Source organism: Hypanus sabinus, chromosome 8 (assembly GCF_030144855.1).
Source record: "Hypanus sabinus isolate sHypSab1 chromosome 8, sHypSab1.hap1, whole genome shotgun sequence".
Lineage (NCBI taxonomy): Eukaryota > Metazoa > Chordata > Chondrichthyes > Myliobatiformes > Dasyatidae > Hypanus > Hypanus sabinus.
This window is the reverse complement of record NC_082713.1, coordinates 137185572-137208075: the sequence shown is the minus strand read 5'-3', so window position 1 is coordinate 137208075 and position 22504 is coordinate 137185572. Positions and strand designations below refer to the sequence as shown.

The 22504-nt window shown below is 44.7% G+C and overlaps 1 protein-coding gene across 1 annotated transcript in view; it reads left to right on the top strand.

Annotated features, from left to right (window-relative positions):
- ttll12 (tubulin tyrosine ligase-like family, member 12) overlaps nt 1–22274 on the top strand; it is a 51555-nt gene extending 29281 nt beyond the window's left edge. Inside the window, exons 12-14 of the mRNA XM_059977955.1 lie at nt 4921–4989; nt 15045–15183; nt 21836–22274. Coding sequence (XP_059833938.1) covers nt 4921–4989; nt 15045–15183; nt 21836–21987 — 360 coding nt within the window. The 3' untranslated portion in view covers nt 21988–22274. The remainder of the gene's footprint in view (nt 1–4920; nt 4990–15044; nt 15184–21835) is intronic.
- The last annotated feature ends 230 nt before the right edge of the window (nt 22275–22504 follow it).

Sequence of the window (22504 nt, the reverse complement as noted above, 5' to 3'; positions counted from 1 at the left end):
TGCTCAGCCAGCCTTCGTTTGTCTTTCCGGTATTTCTCAACCGCATGGACTACGTGGTCTCTAAATTCTTGTGGGGTCATTGATGTCAGCCCAACTACTTCCTCCAGTTTGGATTTTACTTACGGAGGCATTGCATTCAAAATGCTATGTCGGAACAGTGTGGTGATAAATAAGCTATTCTCCATGTCTTGCTCAGTCTCCAGTCTCCACCTTTTCAACTGGTTTTCTACGTAGGCTGCTGGGTTTTCAGTGTCTCCCAGTGGATCCCCTTTTAAGGCTTTGGGGTCCACTTTGGGTGGGTAAAGCTTCCTGAGGGCCTGCCATACCCTCTGCCTCACTCTGTCAAACCCGTCTCCATCAGTTCTCGGGTCGTTCGAGTTTACTATGCCAGACATTTCCATTAGTTTGTTAAATTTGGAGGTTCCCATCAACCTTATCAATAGTGCCTTCAAATCTCCCATAGCCAATAATCGTCCTGCCGTTTCTTCTTCAAAGGCTCTAATCCATTTCCCTGCTCCTTCATGTAGATTGGGCAGAGTGTTTTTCAGCCCTTCTAGGTCCTGGGATCCCCAAGGGATATACTGCACTTGTCCTGATCCTTTAACTAACAACGGCATCATTCTTCCTCCTTCTTCCCACCTGCCCTGGCTCTCCTCCTCACCTGCCTCCCCATCTGTCTCAGGGTATGTCTTTACTGCCTCCCACGCAAATGTCTCCGGGGTCCTCTTCTTCCCTCGGTCTCCCTGTGGAGTCCTTCCTTTCTGTCTTGATTCAATACTTGGTTGGCCACTGGAGTATTTTCCGCATCTCCTCTGGCAATCCCCTCTCAGTAACTTATCTGGCTCTCTCTCTACTTCCGCAAGTCGCTCCCCGACCGCCTCCTTCTGCTCTTCTAGGTTTCTGCCTCCTACCTCTTCCCCACAGATTCTCGCATCCTCTCTCTCTCCACTTAACTCTTGCTCCTCCAATGAGTCGCCTTCTCTTTCTTCCTGTCTGTGTCTGTTCACCTGTGGCAGGGGCTCCTCATGATCCTTACTCGTGCTTGACTCCCTTCTCTCTTGTGTTTCTCCAAGACTCTCATCTCCTATCCTTTTTCCACTTCCTCTTGAATGCCTCATCTCTTCCTGCCCTAATGAGCCACTTTCTTTTCTAGTCTGTTTATTTCTATGGTATAACCGATGCTCCTCATACTCCTTTTCCTCTCTCAAGTATTTAATCTGTTCAATCTCTTCTTCCATTTCTCTCTTTGCCTCTTCCACCTTTATCCTTTCTGCCTGTATCTCCTTCCATATCGCCGCTTTTTCCTTCTCGTATTGTCTTCTTTCCTCCTCATTATCCCAAACTTGTACTTCTCCCTGCATGTTTACTGTCCCCTTCAGCAGGGGGCACTGCTTAGGGGTTCCTTCCTCATTATAGGGAGGGGGCTTTTCTGTTTCTTTCGCATCCGGGTACGGAGCTGAAGCCAGCTTTTCACTGTACCTTCCTCTCTCTCTCTAACAGGCTGTTTCTCCAGCACCTTAGTGTCTTCCTCGCTTGTAATCAATATTCTACCTGTCCTCCTCAGCCTTTCTCCCTCCGTTCTGAAGAGTTTTAGCACTTCCATTTCTCGTTCTCTTTTTTGCCCTCTTAGATTTATCTTTTGGTTTGTAATTTTTAATTAGTCCCTCCGTTTCTTTGCACAAGCTTACATCAAACGTTCCTTCTCTTGGCCACTTTGTGACCAGGTTTTTTAGTTCTTTTTTCCCATTTTTCTGAAGTTTTTGTGATCTCATATTTATTTATGGGGAATTTTTTGCTCAGAATCTCTACTGCCATTCCTTTACCTGTCATGCTATTCTCTCTTTTTAAGGTATTTCAGAGATTCACAGTTCATTTCCTGGATAATATTATTTACTCTAATTCCATGCCTAGTCTATCGTTTATCTATCAGCACTTTAAACTATATATTGGACTGTCCTTGTTTCCTATTCTGTTCTGCCCGTATAGACCTCTATTCAGAGCGGTATCTACAGAACTTTCTCTTTGCATCTCGTCTATTCAGACCCTTATCTCTTAAGGCAGTATCCACGAGGATTTTCTCTATTTTCCCTTTCCCTGCCCGTTCAGACCTTTGTTTTATACGAGACGGTATCCACAGAGATTTACCAACACCACGTGGAACTTTTCTTAGCTTCTTATTAACTTATTTGTACTTACCCTCACTGCAGTGTTCCTGATCAATCCTCTGAGCCTCCTGTTAACCCCCAATTCTGCTAGATTCTTTGGACCGGAGAGACCCTTTGGCAGTGGTTCCACACTTCTGAGACTCCAAGACCTCCCCAAAACCAACAGAATTCTTAGTCCAAATTGTCGCAAAAAGCACTTACCTTTTGTTTGGGTGCACCCTTAATTCTGTCAGCCTTGTGGGGGTCCCTAGAGGACTGGGAAGCATCCCCAATCTGCTGTTTCCTTTCCGCTGGTCTCTTTCCGGTCCTGCCGCGGTCGCCAATTTTGTCGTTGTTTTTCGTGCCCCACAAGCGACCAGGAGGCGCAGAAGATTCTTCAAGAAGTATTAAACTTTAATTTGCAAATCAAAGCTGAGACGGTCAGTGAGCTAGTCGCTGATTGCCCACCGATCCTTGTACATAGCATTTTTTATAGCAATCTCCTGGTTTAGTTGCATTAGCACATCCAATCAGTCTATAGGCGCGTATCACAAGTATATCCGCCACTATTGTTTCTATCTATTGACCTAATCATGTTCTAATCTACATCTCTTAGCTATCTCTCATTAACACACCATTGTCTTCTACATTCTCAAGATTTCATTCTCCTACTAAATTGGGTACATGCATAGCAAATAGCAAGTTCAAACTACATAATCTACATCAAGGCTGACTACATAGTTTTGGTTACACAGCAAACAAGTTCAAAGCAAAACATCTCTTAGCTACCCCTCATTACCACACCATTTTCTTCTACATTCAATTGGATACATGCATAGCAAATAGCAAACTCAGACTACATAATCCACATCTCTTAGCTTCCTCTTATTAACACACCATTGTCTTCTACATTCTTAAGATTTCATTCTCTAGCAAATAGCAAGTTGCAACTTTTATACTCCAATTCTTTCTGAGTAGTTTCTCTTAACTAGGTCAAGATTCAAGATTTTTTTATTGTCATTCTTCAGTACGCAAGTGTAAAAGAACAAAATGATTGATCCAGATCTGATGCAGCATTAAAATAAAAACACAATAAAAATAAATATAAAGCAATCCTGTAAAATACAATGTGGCCATATATACATTAAAAATAGTTTGTATACACAGACTGATTGTATATAAAGTGACCTTTAAGAAACACAGTAGAACAGTGTAGGTATGAGGTATAGGGTGTAAGCATAGAAATAGTGTGTGGGGAATGAAGGGTGCTGAGGGGCTGTGGAGAGGAATAGCTGATATAAATGTAGTGGTGGTGGAGTGGGTTCATGGATAGGGTCAATATCAGAGTTCCTCATGAGGTATGAGGTTTGCAAGCTGAAGTTCTTGCACGTTTTAGAGATTTGCTGGAATCACAAGGCAACTCTGGATGTTTATCGGGATCCCCCCCCCCCCCCCCCCCATCGTGTCTATGCCCTCTAACTCTTCCCTAAATGGTACTTCAATTGTCAGTATTCTTCCTTGTCAGTTCCACATTCCTCATCTGCCCGAATTTAATTCCATTCACCATTCAGATCTAAGGGACCTGTGTGTTGTCGTACTTACTGTGCATTGCTCTTCTCTTCCTTTGTTTCTTCAATGTATCTTAATTTTTTGTTACACTGGTAATTTGTGGTACTGGCTGTTCTCTTTCTAATCAAGAGAGTTTCATTAACTGTGCTATCAACTTCTGCAAATCATAAATGAATCTTGGATTCTTGTTTCTTTGAGTTTTTCTGTTGATGCAGTGGGCTTTCCAGTGTTTAACTGCTGATAGCTGACAGATCCCTCCCACCCGTAGCTCCCTGAATTATACTGCTTCCCATTGGTGGTATGTGTATATCTCTGGCAAGGGTGGCATTTATTGACCGACGTTAAGTCGGCCTTGGAAAGAAGGTCAGAATCAGAATCGGGTTTTTATCCCTGACGTATGTCATGAAATTTGTTGTTTTGTGGAAGCTGTACAGTGCAAGACAAAAGCTACTGTAAGTTATAAAAAGAAACTAAATAGTGCAAAAGAAGAATTAATTTTATTTAGAGCTACATCACAATTACAGGCATTTCCAGCCCAATGAGCCTGGTACTGCCCAGTGTGACCAATCAAACTACTAACTTTTTGGAAAGTGGGAGGAAACTGGAGCACTCAGAGGAAACCTGTGCATTCACGGGCGAATGTACAAACTCCTCACACACAGTAGCAGAATTGAGCTCTGTCGCTGGCACTGTTATAGCATTATGCTAATGGCTTGCCCACTGTAGCAACAGAATAGCAAGTTACTGTTCATAGTTCAGGTGAGAGGAAGACTCCTGTAGCTCTTCCCTGATGGTAGAAGGTGAGCAGACTGCTGCTGTCCTTATGGTCCCACCTTGCTGAGTTGCAGTAATTTTTGGACTGGCAGCAGGGAAGGAAATGCCTCTCAGATGGCTGGGGATTCTGCTTTATACTGGGTTTGTTTTGGTTCTCTGTTAGTGATATGGCACTTGTCTTATTTTCTGGGTTTATTTCTGATGGTGACTTTCTGACAACACTGGAAATTTAGAGCTTTTGTTTAAAATTTCCTGTACTTTCAACACTTGAAATGTCATGTTACTGAATTTGATCAAAGATTAACATCGTGCTAAAGAATTTGATGTTTTAATTTATTGTATTGTCCTAATTCAGTGAAAGTGAATATACAAAGTAGGATTTACTCTCTGGTTTCAAGACGTTTCTTTCATTGTGCCTGTTAATTATCTACAGATTCACTACAATGAGTTCATACCAATGTTTGAGAAGCAATATCCCAAGTATGCATGGACAAGTATTGAGGTAAGCTTCGGTAATTACGTCGGTAAGCCTTTACAGTGCTCTGTTTCTGAAATGAATTAATTGTGTTTTGGTTGTGGTAGAAGCAATGTAAACTTCTGATTACCAACATCAGAAATGTCACCACTGGACAGAGTATGAAACAATTTGTGTCCGGACGGAGGGCTGAGATTCTGAGACCAAAAGGATATTTGAGCAAATGGAGACTTGTTGAAGCTAAGTGGGTTGCAACTGAAAAGTGCTGGAAACAATAACCTTGCATTACCTTGATACAGACTGGACAGCAGTTTGCTAAGAAATTAGGCAGCTGGATGTATAGAGGGGAAGGAGGATTGTGTGATGAAACTGGGAGTGGCAAACATCAACGTCACAAGGATGAGCAGTAGGAGGAATTTAATGTTGGACAAGACCAAAAGGCCAGAGCTAGGTCATTTGATCCATCAAGTTTGCTCTGCCATTCCATCATGCTTGATGTATTATCCTTATAAACCCCATTGCCCTGCCTTCTCCCCAGAACCTTTGATCCTTGCTAATCCAGAACCTATCGTTAAATATACCTAGTGACTCAACAGCCATATATGGCAATGAATTCTACAGATTCACCACTCTGTTTAAAGAAATTTCTCTTCATCTTTGTTCTAAAGGGATGTCCTTGTATTCTTGGGCTATGCCCTCTAGTCCTAGACTACCCCCACTATCGGAACCATCTGCCATATCTATCTAGGCCTTTCAATATTCAATATGCTTCAACGAGATTCTTCCATCTATCTTCTAGATTCTAGCAAGTACAGGCCCAGAGTCATCAAATGCTCCTCATACATTAACCCTTTCAATCCCAGGATCATTCTTGTGATCCTTCATTGGATTCTGTCCAATGCAAGCACATCCTTTCTTCTACACGCAGTCAGACGAACGTCTTATAAAGCCTCAGCATAACATCCTTGCTTTCATATTCTAAACCTCTCAAAATGAATGCCAACATTTCTTTTGCCTCCCTTACTACCAACTCAATCTGCAGGTTAACCTTGGAATCCTACACTAGGACTCCCAGTCCCTTTGCACCTCAGATTTCTGAATTTGCTCCCCACTTAGGAAATAGTCTATGCCTTTATTTGTTCTACCAGAGTGCATGACTATACACTTCCCAACACTTTACTCCGTTTGCCGCTTCTTCACCCATTTTCCTAATCTGTCCAAGTCCTTCTGCAGAAGATATCAAAGCCAGCCTGCAAGATGTTAATATGAGATGTTACAAGTTAGTGGCATATTTTGTCATGCGGTTATGGGGCTACAACAGAAGATACAATGCATTGGGGACGATTAGAGGAATCAAAAGACAAGTTGGCTAACTGTTTTGGTCAAGGACAAAGCTGTATTGAGGTTTGACACACCAGGTCGGTGATCTCTAGCATTCTTTAAATTGAGGTCATACAGGCAAAAATACATGTCATACAAGCTTATTTAGTTAACATTTAGCTTACTGTACCTTGTGCTTGGCCTCTTCCTGCCCCTCACCTGCATGCTCATTATTTTACATGTTTCTGCATCTTTCCCTCTTATTTTTCTTTCTACCTAGTTTCCTTCTCTGGTATTTCTTGTCTCCTTTTCCTCTGCTTTCTGTGTTTTTTTTTCTCTCTCATGCTCTCCTCTCTCTCTCTGTTTCTTGCACTGTTCCTTTTCCCAAGACTTCTGTAATAGAACTCTTAAATTTTTTTTGGTGCCCCTTCAACTTGTCTATCTCATACTTCCCATGATACCTTTCACCCCAAGTGTGTTTTTCAGCACCTCTGTACCTCGCTATCACTGTATCCTCTGAGCTTCAGGAAGAGTGCCGGGAGCAACATCAAGACCTGTTTATGGCCTTTGTCGACCTCTCCAAAGCATTCGACACTGGGCAAAGAAAGCTCGTATGGGATGTCCTCCTCAGGTTTGGCTGTCCCAATAAATTTGTTAACATCTCTGCCAGTTCCATGATGGGATGACTGCTCGGGTGACCATAGGAGGGCAAGAGTCCAAGCCCTTCCTTGTACGCACAGGGGTGAGGCAGGGGTGCGTGCTAGCGCCAGTGGTCTTTAACATCTTCCTCTTGTGTGTTACCAAGCTTCTCCACAACAAGATTAAGGACAGCAGCGGTGTGGCAGTGGACGTCAGATTAGATGGCAACCTCTTTGACATCAGGAAGCTCCACATAACCACCAAACTCCATAGAGAATGGGACCTGGAGCTGCAGTATGCAGATGACTGTGCTCTTGTGGCCCATTCTCCGGAGGATCTTTGGACTGTCCTTGCTGTGGCGGTGAGAGCGTACAGCAGGATGGGGCTGACTGTCAAGCCAGAAGTGGTTTGCCAATGGAGTACCAGTGTCCCACCCACCCTACCTGCCTTCACTGTTGGTGATGAAAAGCTGTCAGTAGTGCCATCTTTCAAATATCTGGGGAGCTTTCTCTCTGAGGATAGCGGCATTGACAACAACATCCAGAGCCACATTAAACAGGCATCAGCTGCCTTTGGGAGACTTCGACACAGAGTCTTTCAGAACAGGAGCCTTTGACCCTCCACAAAGGTCGTCGTATACCAAGCTGTCTGTATCACTGCCCTCCTTTATGGCTGTGAAGCTTGGGTAAACTACAGCCATCACATCAAGTCCTTGGAGCGCTTCCACATAAGCTGCCTTCAGCACATCCTGGGAATTACTTGGCGTGAGCGGGTGCCTCACACTGAAATACTTGTAAAAACCAACTGCAGAAGTATTGAGGCCATGATCACCCAGCGTCAGTTGCAGTGGCTGGGGCACATGATAAGGATGCTCCCATGTCGGCTACCCCGCAGAGTGTTATACGGCCAGCTACATCATGGTCGACGCTCAGCTGGAGGGCTGAAGAAGCGCTATTAGGATCAGATGAAGAATGCTTTAAGGAAGTGCAAGATCAGACCTGAGGACCTGGAGGATGTTGCTGCTGACCGTAACACTTGACGACAGCTGTGTAGGGACGGGGTTCGTATTCTGGAGATGGAAAGAACAAACAGAAGACAGCAGAAGAGAGCCAGGAGAAATGCAGCCATGGTTGCCATCCCTACCACCACTATTGCATATACATGTCCCACCTGCAATATAACTTGTGGGTCCAGGATAGGACTGTATAGTCATAAAATATCTCACCGTTAAAGGAATGGACGTCGCCATCGGGTTCTGATGGACAACCGAAGAAGAAGACCTCGCTATCGCTCTATCCTCTCATTTTCCCCCACCACTCTTTGCTATTTAGCCCCATAGAACATTGAAAAGTTAGTTGATTGAACAGGTATTGGAAGATGGCCATTTGCTTTCAGGATAATGAAGAGAAAGGTGAGCTGATGTGCTAAATTATTTAACTCTTGTAAAAGAGCCAATTCAAATGCAAAATACCAATTGGTTTCTTCCTTTGCTAGAAGATTCTTTCTTTATCTTTGTTCTGCCATCTTTCTTTATCTTTGTTCTGCCTATCAGTTTTCTTTAGTGTTTGCAGCGTGTGATTTTTTTCATGTTTGTGTGAAGCAGATTTGACAATGCCAGTTTTCTTCTGGTTGATTGTCTATCTTCCAAGAAATTCAACATCCCAAACTTACTTCCATCCTGTACCAGGAGTCATGCCATCATCTCCCATCCACAGTTTGCGTTACTTATTTCTCCATTTCTGTGCGTTTGCTTTGTAATAACTTCCCTTTCCGTTCTTGAGCCTACTGTGTAACCACCTGCAAATCTGTTCCTCCATTTCTGACCTTTTCTGCTTCCTGAGGTCCATTCCAATCTGTGGCTCCAACCATTTAAACCTTAGGACAATAATCCCCTCTTTACACTTCCCTTCTCCCCTCCTCTCTTACTGTCCAAAGTCATTGCTATTGAATCCTAAGCTCTGATTTTTAAAATTTATGTTAATCACATCTCTGTAGCATTCATGCCTTGATATTTTCTTGAACGAATGCCAATTGCTTCTTGATTTTTGCCCCTGCCAATCTGCTCTATATTTATTTCAAACTGAATGCAAGATCACATTGCAAGGACAGCAGTCCCAAGCTTAAAGGAATAGGGAACAGGAGTAAGCTCACAAACATGAAAAAACCTGCAGATGCTGGAAATACACATAAAATGCTGGAAGAACTCAGCAGGCAAGGCAGCCTACTTACTTGTTTTTTATGCTGCCTAGACTTCTGAGTTCTTTCAACATTGTGTGTCTAACAGGAGTAGGAGTTCACCTGCCCCTTGGGCTTTTATGCCATGTTAAATCTGTACCTGGACTCCTTATATGTGCCATTGATCCATATTTCTTGACATCTTTACATATCAAACGTCTACTGCACTCTGTATTGAAAATGTTATTTGACTCATCACCCATAGGTCTTTTTTGAAAAAGGTTAGATAGAGGAGGAATGCTAGCTTCAGATTTTCACTGTACTTTGAGGGGGTGTCTTCAAATCTCATTCAGATTGGTCCAGCTCTACGAATGCAGCTTCGTTTCTTAAAATTTCCCCAGTGGGGAAAATTAAATCCTATAGGTATAATTGAAAAAGCTTCAAATAATTCATCCCTCAGCTTTAAAAGCTAAACAGCGCCATTCAAGTTTATGTGATTTATTTTTTTAAGTTGTGTTATCATTCCAGATCTGTGCTGTCTGCAGCCAGCAATTGCTAGGATATGCTGTGGGAACTTTCCCACAAGACAGATGATGCCTGCAGTGCCTCAGCTGCTAGCAAAATCCTCTGGTCTCCCAAACGTTCATTTGTGTATGTAAGCTGTACGTAAATTGGATGCTGTATACCTCATAAGTTGAATGTTGGAAAGCTCAGAAGGACCAATATTACAGAGCCCAGAACTGAACTTAGTGCCTTCTGAGATCTGATTCTGGCTCTGTACAACTGAGACACAACTTGTAATCCTTTATAGTTGCTTCCACTAATTCTCACTGACCTTGAGTTGAAGACTAATCTTCCATTAACCTTCTTGAATATGCTTGACCCTCTACACTAATGTTTCACATGCTGGGCATAGATGAAATATATTACACATACTGTAGTTTCATATTTCTTATGGTTAAGTTGTGGCATTTGAACACAAAGTCACATTCTATGATAAATAAATTGATTAGCTGTTTGGATTGTTGGGGCTGAGGTTAGAAGGGACAGTGGGGTGGAGGTTTAAGAAGACAGCCAAGAGAAAATTAAGGATTATCTTTCTATTCTAGTGTTAGATGTGAGTAGATGACAGCAATGAAGATTGGGACCAATTGAGCTTAGTGGTGAGGCTGAAGCCATTCATTGCCAGATAAACAATTTGCTGGTGTTGGCAATAAAGACCAGGGGCTTGGAATTAGAATGAAAAGAAACAGGGTCAGGTCCAGACTTGGGTCATTCAGAGAAGTACTAATGATAGACCTTTCATCTGCAGAATGGAAGGGGACCCAGTACCTTGAGTGAGAGCCACACGCACTTCCCCATTATATAAACCATGGCACTTTTTGGAGATAATGAGCCACAATTTTATCAATGTACAGAGGTACGTTCCAATCCAAAGCAAGGTGCGTGATACAGGTTTCTCCCGCAATCTGAAGGTAGAGCGTTCCCATGAAACCGTTTGTAATCCGAAATGTCATAAAGCGAAGAAGCAATTACCACTAATTTATATGGGAAAAATTTTTGAGCATTCCCAGACCCAAAAAAATAACCTACCAAATCAAAGCAAATAACACATAAAACCTAAAATAACACTAACATATAGTAAAAGCAGGAATGATAGGATAAATTTACACCCTATATAAAGTAGAGATATTGTAGGTGTGGTGTAGTTTCACTTATCAAACTTGGAAAGGCAGCGAGCCAAAATCGATTTGGAGAAAAAAAATCGACACATATACGCATACGTACACGCATGCGCAAACAAATGACCGCACAAGTTTTGTGGCTGATTACAATCTCACACCTGTAGCTATTCCTTTCCTTCCTATGGCAATAGGACTAATAAATTTTTCTGATATATCTTTCCTGCTGAACTTTAACTTGTACTGAACCATACCTTTGTTGCCAGGCAGAGTATTCCAGTGGGGAAGTCTATTTCTTATTTCTAAAGCTAGTCCTTATAGCTCAGCTGTTCAGGCAGGTCTGATTTTCTTTCCTTATTATTTTTCAACATGATATTCAAGTTAACCCCTTTCTCCCAATCCTTGGTGTCTTGATTGTCTCACTACAAGCAGTTTTAGAAGCATTCAAGGATTTAGATGCTGGACGCAGCACAAATAACTTGTCATGTTACAGATAATTTTAAACTAGGACTTTGAAGTTTTAGTTTGGTCAAAAAACATCACTACTTGCAAGCAAGGGAACTGAACAATGAATGCAGAGTCTTGTCAGAGGTTGCCAGTGTAGTGTTACATTGATTTCCATCTAATTGTCTACCACCCTGTCACACTGCTGGCATCTAGGGCAGCAGTGAAGGTCCTCCATCTCTGGCGGGTTCAGGGTTCCTTTCATTGTGTCACTAGCTCATTTTTCTCTACTGTCAGTTATGCAAGTCCCAGGTCGAGTCTCAGGAATAGTGTCGCGCACAGATGTAGAAGGATTCTTCATTGCTGTTTCCGTAACAGTTTTGTTTTACCAGTCCGGGTTGTTAGTCCTGAGCTGAAGCCCTGAACCTGGAGGACGGGTGTACTGCTCTTAAACTGGCCTCTACCCTTTGACCGCTTGGCATGGGTGCCCTTACCAAGAGCCAAGGCATAAAGTTCTTACTCCAGCCAACATAGCTCTCCAGGTCATTGAGGCACACAAGCCTCCAAAACCTACAACGAGGTTGTGGTTGTCGTGGTTTCTCGTGCCTCACAAATGACTAGGAGACGCAGAAGATTCTTCAAGAAGGGTTAAACTTTAATTTGCAAATCAAAGCTGAGACAGTCATTGAGCTAGTCGCTGATTGCCCACCAATCCTCTCCTCGGACACAGCATTTTTTATAGCAATCTCCTGGTCCAGTTCTATTAGCATATGTAATCGATCTATAGTTGCGTATTACACGTACTACACGTACATCATGTCCCTATTGTTCCTATCAATTGGCTTAATCATGTTCTAATCTATATCTCTTAGCTACCTTCATTAACATACCATTGTCTTCTACATTTTTAAGACTTCAGTCTCCTACCAAATTGGGTACATGCATAGCAAATAATAAACTCAGAACTGAGCAATGTTCTAATCTACATTTCTTTAGCTCTTTAGCTACCTCTCATTAACACACCATTATCTTCTACACTCCTAAGATTTCATTCTACTAGATTGAGTACATGCATAACAAACTGACTACATAGTTTTGGTTACATAGCAAATGATACAAGTTTTATACTCCATAATATTTTTATACTCCAATATGGTCCTCTTGGAGGTTCCATCTAATTATTTTTAAACGATCATTTTCCATGACCTAACTAACCATAATACAGTACTTAAGAAAAAGAAATGAAATCTTCATTTCTTTTTCTTAAGTCACAGTGATATGATTGGGGGCTCTTATGACACCAAGACTATATTTCTTCGTAGCCTAAGATCCTTTAAAAAATATGTAGTTGTACACTGATAAGGCACCATAGCAATATATACCTCCTTCATCCTCTATGATAAGGTTGACTACAATTTTCATACCTTTTTTCAAAGTCAGATATTTCATTGTATTGTGGCGACCCATTTCCTGGCACATCCGAACCGGCTCACAATTAGATAGCCTACCGGGGTTTGCGAGCACAGAGCTTTGGAGCCTCTGCGCCACGGGGGGCAGGTTGAGGGAGGCTTAAAAGTGAGGCTGAGGATTTCGAATGAAGTTTTTTCCTTTGAATGCAGTTACCGACTCCATGTCGTAATTTTAGCGCTGCACGTAGCACACCGCTACAGTATGTTAATAATCATCTATATGGCACAATTAGTTTGATAAGAAGCAAACTCTCATTAAATTGGTTAATTAAAATTGATTGCAATTTATTTGCTTAATTACATTTGCTTGATGTGGCCTTCAAGGGACACAGCCTCACTTTGGTTGATAAATTTGTAGTTTGGCAGGGTATCATGCAGCTCCCTATGATCAATGCTGCCTGAGGTAACTTGCTGACGTCTGTGTTATTCTTGCAGTCATTAACTCTGTCATAACACAGTTACAAATTATGACTGAGAACCCTTCAAAAACCAGTTCAATAACAGGAGGCTGCTATTCACCTTGATTGTTGACCTCTTTTTCCTAGAGGAGGAAGTGTTATTCTGAGGACAAGCAATAAAAACATTTTAATCAAACTGTGTATCAAGCGTTCTGTTACAGGACAGACTGAGGTAAATATCTCACTTTAGTAGCAGCTCATCTTTGTGGTAGATCCATGATCCTGGATCCACTTGTGAATACAACAGCTCTTTATCCTGTCCAAACCAGTTTTTTTTTGTGGATATCTATCACTTGGTTGGAATTTGCTAAAAATCTGCATGTTAGTGACGTGTGACATTATCCATAAGCAAACTGGTCTGCAGCTTGCATTGTGGAAGGGGGTAAACTGATATGTAAAATACCATGGGTTTGTTGAATGCAAATATAATCTCTACTCCTTAAACCTCAGCCCCTGAACATTTTGTGAAATGGCTACACCTTCACATTAATTGGCTAATAAGCCTGCCAAGAAGGTAAATGATAGGGCCTCTAGAGGCATTTGGAACAGAGAGGAGGAGGAGGAGGAGAAATTTCTTTCTCCAGAAGGTGATGGATCAGTGCCATAAACAGCAGCGGAGGCCAAGTATTTGGATATATTTAAAGCAGAGTTTCTTGATTAGTAAGGGTGTCAAAGGTTACGGGGGAGAAGGTAGAATGGGACTGAGAAGGCAAATAGTCGGTCATTATCGAGTGGTGGAGCATGCTCATCAGCTGAATGACCTAATTCTGCTCAGTGTCTTAAGGTCTCATTGATGTATAGAGAGACTTTCAGGTGCAGGTTGGAGTATTGTGCATAGTTCTGGTTGCCAAACTACAGAAATAATGTGGTAGTAGAGAGAGCACAGAGACAATTCACCAGGACAATGCCTTGGATGGATTAGGTTTATTCTCACTGGAACATAGGAAGCTGAGGGATGACCATGTAGAGCAGGGGTTTCCAGCCTGGGATCAGCGATTCCTCAACTAAGAGTAAGGCTCCATGGAATCAAGAAGTTTGGGAACACTTGGTGTAGAAGTTATTATGAGATTTCAGAATCATTTTACTGGGACAGCGTACGCTAGAATTAGAAGACACACATTTAAGGTGAGAGTGGAGAAGTTTAAAGCATATTTGAGGGGTAAAATTCACCACACAGCAGAGATTACCTGAAACCTGCCGACTGAGGAAATAATGGGTACAAGTACTTGGATAGGAAGTAGAGAGATGCAGGCCTAGTATGAGGAAATGATCTGTCTGGGTAGGGTGGGTTGAATGAGCCTGTCATTGTGTTGTATGCTTATATGGCTCTAAAGTGGGCTATTATTATTATGGGCTAGTTTAAGAGTTATGAACAATTTTGATGTCTTCCATTCCTTGATGAACTGATTAATGGAGATATTGAATATATCAAATAATAAAATTGTGTGCTCCTCCCCACTCCAACTACCACTCACACTAACACAGATCTTTATTTTTCCGTTCTAGATCCGATTTCAGATTGCCCATCCCCCCTCAATCCCACTTCAGTCTTTCCTCTGCCAATTCTCCAGCCCTTTATTTGCAGATACGATGCTCCCTTTCCCAGTTCACTGAGCTCACAGTCTGCACCACATATCAGCTTACACTTCCAGTACCATGGAAGGTAAAACGTGCTTTGAACTGATGTGTTGCAGTTGCAGAACAACTATAAAGCAGCTCCCAGAAAATTTCCACTTGCTGTGTCGAATGTTGCGGAGCTGTTAAGAAAATGGTCTCTGAGATTATCTGAGCAAAGTCTAAGAAGATCCACCAGATTTGAAGTGATTTCATGGCTATAGCAATTATGTTTTACTTTTCTTATTGAAATGTTTGTTTTATTATCACTTTTCTTGCAGGAGGAAATATATAAATCGTTTGTTGAACTGTTTCAAGTTGCCACTGCTAAACCTGCCCCCTTTGGTATCTGCAATTATCCGTCATCTCGAGCAATATACGCTATTGACCTCATGCTGAAGTGGGATACTGATGGTGATGGTAAGTGTTCTTTTTTGAGGATCTCATTGTTGAAGCCAAAAACAGGATGTAGAGAATAGTGCTCTGGTCCTTCAGGTAGAGAAAACACTGAACCATACAGCATTTAAACAGCCTTTCATCCTGATGCACCATCAATAACTCTCTCTGAGACGTAAAGGCGAGACCTTCGCTTTTATTGACTGGAAGAAGGAACAAGCAGTGGTTGACCACCATACTACATCCTGGAGACAGAGAGGCCGGGCTCAGACCTCAATCGCATTTATACGGGGTCTGTGGGAGGAGCCACAGGAGCAGTCAGCAGGGGGCGTGTCCAGACAGGTATATGTAGTTCACATTCACCACCCCCCCCTTTGTTTTAAAAGAGAGTCCCCATGTGGCGAAGTTTCTTACAAGTATATTTTACAGGTTAAGTCTATCAGGTGGTCGAATCAGTCGCTGCGATCTACGTAGCACCGGCTGTGATTGCACAGGTGTCGGTGGTGATTGCACAGGAGACGGTGGTTGTGCTGGTTCCGGCCTAACTGGAGGTGTCAGCCCACTAGGCGTCAGTGATCCCTCACGCGTGTGCGAGGCGCCTGGTATATACGCATACGAGATGTCCGGTATAAGAGTGTCATGAGGAGTCTGTGTAGGGCCTGGTGTGCGCGGTGTCACCTCGGGTATAGGGTTCATAGTTACCGTGGAGTGTTCGGGGTAGTGATCTGCTGCTCCTGCGGGTGCCAGGTCGCGGACGGAGACCGTGTCCTCCCGCCCATCAGGTAAGACCACGTAGGCATACTAGGGGTTCGCATGTAGAAGGTGAACCCTCTCAACCAGCGGGGAGTATTTATTGCTCCTCACATGTTTCCGGAGCAGCACTGGCCCTGGGGACGTCAGCCAAGCTGGTAGGGTGGTCCCAATGGCAGACTTCCTGGGAAAAGAGAATAGGTGCTTGTGAGGGGTGGCATTGGTGGACGTACATAACAGGGAGCGGATAGAGTGGAGTGCCTCAGGGAGGACCTCCTGCCATTGAGAGACCGGCAACCCTTTTGACTTAAGGGCTAAAAGTGTGGCCTTCCACACTGTGGCATTCTCCCTCTCCACCTGTCCATTTTCCCGGTGATTATAACTCGTGGTCCTACTAGTAGCAATGCCTCTAGCTAGCAGGTACTGGCGCAGCTCGTCACTCATAAAGGAGGACCCTCTAACATTGTGGATATAGCAGGGATATCCGAACAGAGTGAAGAGCTGGCGCAGGGCTTTTATGACGGACGTGGTAGTGGTGTCGGGGCAGGGGATGGCAAAGGGGAACTGCAAGTACTCGTCAATAATATTGAGAAAGTAGACATTGCGGTCGGTGGAGGGAAGGGGGCCCTTAAAGTCAACACTCAGTCGTTCAAAGGGGCGGGTGGCCTTGATAAGTTGCGCCATTTCAGGACGGTAGAAGTGCGGTTTGCACTCAGCGCAGACTTGGCAGTCCCTGGTCATCATCCTAATGTCTTCCAGGGAGTACAGCAGGTTCCGGGCTTTCACGAAATGGTAAAATCAGGTGACCCCCCTGATGGCAAAGATGTGCATGGAGGGCGTATAGCTGGTCGAGCTGTGCGCTGGCACACGCTCCCCGGGATAGGGCATCAGGGGGCTCATTGAGCCTTCCAGGCCAGTACAGGATATCATAGTTGTAGGTGGAGAGTTCTATTCTCCACCGCAAAATTTTATCATTTTTGATTTTGCCCCGCTGTTGGTTGCTGAACATGAACGCAACTGAGCGCTGGTCAGTCAGCAAGGTGAACCTTTTGCCAGCGAGATAGTGCCTCCAGTGCCTAATAGCTTCCACTATGGCCTGGGCTTCTTTCTCTACCGTGGAGTGCCGAATTTCAGGGCCTTGAAGGGTACGAGAAAAGAATGCTACTGGCCTGCCTGCCTGATTGAGGGTAGCAGCAAGCGCAAAATTGGAGGCGTCACTCTCTACTTGGAAGGGAATAGTCTCGTCCACCGCATTCATCGTTGCTTTGGCAATGTCCCCTTTAATGCAGCTGAAGGCTGCGCAGGCCTCGGCAGAGAGGGTAAAAGCGGTAGACTTGACCAGGGGGCGTGCCTTGTCTGTGTAATGGGGGACCCATTGGGCGTAATAGGGAAAGAAGCCCAGGCATCATCTGAGGGCTTTGAGAGTGGTGGGAAGAGGGAGTTCTAACAGGGTGCGCATACGGTCCGGATCAGGGCCAATGACCCTGTTTTCCACGACATACCCAAGGATAGAAAGTCGGGTGGTTCCGAACACACACTTGTCCCTATTATAAGTAAGGTTCAGGGCTTTGGCCACTTGGAAAAATCGTTGGAGGTTGGAGTTGTGATCCGGCCAGTCGTGACCACAGTTGGTGATGTTATCCAGATAGGGAAACGTGGCCTTCAGTTGGTACTGGTCCACCATCCGGTCCATTTCCCTCTGGAAGATCGAGACACCATTTGTGACACCAAATGGGACGCGCAGGAAGGGATAGAGCCTGCTGCCCGCCTCGAAGGCGGTGTAGGGGCGTTCCTCTGGGCGGATGGGGAGCTGGTGATAAGCGGATTTCAGATCTATTGTCGAGTACACCTTGTACTGAGCTATCTGGTTGACCATATCCACGATGCGGGGTAGGGGGTACGCGTCAAGCTGCGTGAACCTATTGATGGTTTGACTATAGTCCACGACCATCCTATTTTTCTGCCCAGTCCGAACAACAACCACCTGGGCCCTCCATGGGCTTGTGCTTGGCTCAATGATCCCCTCCCTGAGCAGCTGCTGCACCTCCGACTTAATGAAGGCCCTGTCTCCCACGCTGTACCTCCTGCTTTTAGTTGCCACAGGTTTACAATCGGGGGTCAGGTTGGTGAACAGCGGTGGGGGAGGGATCTTGAGGGTGGAGAGGCTGCAAGTGGTGTCAGTAGCGCAGCTGTCAGTATGGTGCTGGGTGGAATGTGTGGGTCGGTGTGTGTGTGTGGTCAGTAGCGGGGTATATGACGAAGTCCCACAAAACTCAGGATTCCTGACAGTGAGTGGTGGGAGGGGCTCGTCATATGCCATAGTCACACTTTCGAGGTGGCTCTGGAAGTCCAGCCCTAATAGCACAGGTGCACACGGTTGAGACATGACCAGTAGCGCAAAGTTCCGATATTCTGTGCCTTGCATCAGCAATGTCGCTACACAACCCACCCGGATGTCTGTGGAATGCGACCCAGAAGCCAAGGTGACCCTCTGGCTTACCGACTGTGTCACGAGTCCGCAGCGTTGCACTGTGTCCGGTTCAATAAAACTCTCAGTGCTGCCCGTGTTAAACAGGCAGCTAGTCCTGTGCCCCTCCACCAGGATGTCCATCATTGACTTTGCAAGCTGGTGTGGGGCGCTTTGGTCGAGGGTTATGGTGGCCAGAGTTGAGCTGCTGTCTTGGTGCCCGGTAAGCACCAGTGGGTAGGGGGCGGGGCATGTTGACGCCAACAAAGATGGCCACCCACATCTGGGCATGTAAGATGGCAGCCCCCATGCCTTGCGCGAGGCAGGCAGGCAAGATGGCGGCCCCCATACCTCACACGCAGCGCTGCCCGACCCCGCTCATGGTTTATGCTTCTCGAGCTGGGCAGCGTTTTTGGGGGTGCTTTTTGAGTCCGCAGAAGTAACTGCGCGGACTTTCGACTGGCCGGAGCTGTGGTTGGGTTTGGGGCGTTCGTGGAATCGTGACTGGCAGTGGCGTTGGCGAATTCGCTCGTGGGAACCGGCAGCGACAGGGTCTGAGGTGTCCACGGGACTGGCGGGGGATCGCGCAGCTGAACAGCGTCAGCGTTGTGCAGCGCAGCCTCCAGTGTGTCGGCCGTCTCGATCGCCGAGCGTAAGGTAAGATCGGCATTTTCCAGCAGCCGCTGGCGCACACACACTGACCTGATTCCTGTAACAAAGGCATCTCGTACCAAGAGTTCCGCATGCTGTTCCGCCGTGAGAGTTTTGCAGTCACAAGTTCAGACGAGTGTCTGTAGGGCTCAGAGAAACTGGGCGCTCAATTCTCCAGGCCGCTGTCGTCGCATAGCTAAGCGATGTCTTGCGTAGACTCTGTTCACCGGCCGCAGGTACTGTCTTTTGAGGGCGTCCAGTGCCCCTTGGTAGGTCGGCAGGCCTCAGATAAGTGAGTAAACTTTCGGGGTGACGCTCGAGAGGAGAATTCGGTGCATAACTGTGGGTTCAGTTGCACTAACTTCCTCCAAGAATGATTGGAAGCATGCAAGCCAGAGTTCAAAGGCAAGAGCTGCTTCAGGGTCTTGGGGGTCCAAATCCAATCTTTCTGGACGTAAAATGCTTTCCATGTTTTAAAACTTCCAGTCAATAAAATTGATGCACCATCAACAACTCTCTCTGAGACGTAAAGGCGAGATATCGGCTTTTATTGACTGGAGGAAGGAACTAGCAGTGGTTGACCACCATACTACATCCTAGAGACTGAGGCCGGGCTCAGGCCTCAATGGCCTTTATACCGGGGTCTGTGGAAGGAGCCACAGGAGCAGTCATCAGGGGGGCGTGTCCAGACAGGTATATGTAGTTCACCACACATCCCACAGATTCTGCACAGTCAGCAAGCACCCTCGTTATTCTCCCACATTTCTCATCAACTCCCCACACACTCTACCTTCCCATATACCTGAGGGATAATTTCCAGTGTCTGATCAACCGAGCAGCCCACATGCCTTTGGGTTGTAGGAGGAAAGCAGAGCGCGTGCAAACTCCACACAGAGAGCCGTCAAGGTGATGACTGAACACAGATACTTGGCGCTCCGAGAAGCAGCTCTGCTAGCTGCCCCATGGTACCAAGCTACCTTGATGTGACCAGTAATACTAAGCACACATACCACTTTTTCCCTTTTGGAATATAGTTTACTTAACCATAGACAGGACTGTTTTGTTGTTGTTGTTTGTTAAGAAGCTGCACTTAGCCACTCCTCATTGTGAATGGTTGTACTTCTGTGATGCAGTCAACCAGAAAAACATGTTGGTTCACTTCCCACAACTTGTTTAGCTCAACCTACTCTTATCAGTCACAGCGCCAGCTCGCTGTGCTGCTAGACTGAGTGAGAAGCATTAAGTAGTGTTACGAACCCCGTAACTGGGTCACTTACCGGCAAAGATAGAGAGGTCTGTTGAAGTCTGATGAAATGATTTTTAACAGTATTTATTAGTGAAAATACACAAAAATAATATCAATGCAAATATACAGATAATATACGTCGTCAATACTAAATCTAAAAGTGCGGGTATAATTATAATCTATAAGAAATAACTCTATCGTTGTCTAAGGGATAATGTATTGTCCGATGGAAATATAAAGTTCACTCAGTTCATGCAGGCTGCGGCCTTTGGGGACCGCTGGGTTTGCAATGGTTGGAGAGAGAGAGAGAGTTTTGCGAGAAAAACTTGCCGGCTTTCCTTTTATGATTTCGATCCGTCGGAGCCTCGTTGGTGTGGCCGTTCACTTGTGGCCTCTCTAGCTAAAGTCGTTCTTCCGTGGTGAGCCTGCCAATCCCAGGCAAGGGAAGGACGCACACGAGCCCCCACCGGCTGTCGCTATTAAACGCTGTCACAGGATTTCTAGCGTTTCTCCTGGTGCGTCTAAAGGGGTTGTTCCCCAGACCCTCTTTTATCCTTACTCACGGGGTCTCAGATGTCAATCAGGTTGGGATGATGACCCTCTGGTCGTCCCCTGAGGGGCTTCAATGAATAGTACAGTACTCTACACAATTCCGTCTCCAAGAGACAGTGGCCGTTATCCGTGGCTTTGTATCGCTGAGGCCAGGACCCACATTCCAAACCTTGTGGATTCTGCGTGTCTCTCTCTCATTTCCTGGGTCCCAGACCCAAATTAATAGCGATCTTGCGATTCTCAAAAAGGAGGGGGCAACTTTGTACCCTTTGACCCCTCAGAGTTACGGCACATTTGTAACAGTAGTTAGCGTATTAGTCATTTGAAGACCAGTATGGACTGCTGGACAATAAACAATTGCACTTAATAAGGTCTTGGATTGGTTCAGCTGCTCTTGCAATTTAATGCTATCCTGTAGCATGTTAGATCTAACCATAGGTTATGTACTTTGAAAGGATGTTGGATTAGATGAATAATAGTGGATACATCGCCGAATTCTCCTGTAGTTGTAAGCACTGGTTTACTTTGCCTCTATCATCACATACTTGGTCAGCAGCAGCTCCCCTAGTGCTACAGTGGAGGGTTGACATGTTTGCACCCCACAGTTTACAACAGAGGTATTTCTCCTCAGCCACACCACCACCATTTGCCTGATTCCAAGCTACCAGCCAGCTGCCTGACACGACCCTACACTCAGCTGGCCAACCTGTGTCTGATTACAGTATAAAACTGGTGTGACCTTTGTTCTACATTTGATGTCAGGATGTGTGGATAGTTCACAGGTCCACTGGCTGACCTGAACACAAAGTCGGCTTATGTCTGCCACTTATGTAAAGTATCAATGACAACTGCCTTTGTCTTGGGAAGGTGAAGGAAAGGGAGTAGAAGAGTGCATTGGGAGAAATTCATAAATTCTGCCAAAACTTAAAAATTGTTGTAACCGCTCTTAAAATACAACTGTAGAGTTTTTTTTAAACCCTGCACAACAAATATTTGTATCTGTCTTCCAGGGAAAACGATCATGCAACCACAGATTCTTGAGGTGAATTATAGCCCTGACTGTGCTAGAGCCTGCAAGTACCATCCCAGCTTTTTCAATGATGTTTTTAGTGTGCTCGCCTTGGATGAAGTGGCTGGACATAATGCCACTCGCTTGATCTAATCCCATCTGCAGTTATTTGGATTCAAGACGTGGATTGTTGCAGATCTTCCAGGTTTGAGGAATGCCATTCAGCAAGTGGAGGATGACACCAGACATCAGTGATGTGAGATGAGAGTTGTGAGAATTTTAAATTGTGTATTGGGGTTGCTGTTTCACTCACATCATTGAAACTAGTTTTCAAGCCCATTTTAAACTTGCTTCCAGTAGCTTTTGATGGAAAAAAAAGCCCTCAGACAGCCTTAATTTGTAACTGGTTTCACATATTCACATTAAATATGTAACCTTGCTTTGAGTTGTTTGGCTTCTTTGTAAGAATGTCATTGTTGAAGATGGAAAATTTTACATGGTCGGGTATATTGGAAATTATCCTTCTAAGTTTTGTGTGCCTGAGTAGTGATTCAGGGTCAACTATCATTTTGGAAATGTTAGTGTCATAGAGAGTCATATCGTGACAGTTTTCCAGCACAGAAATGGGTCCTTCACCCCTCTACATTCATGCCAACCTTTCTGCCCATCT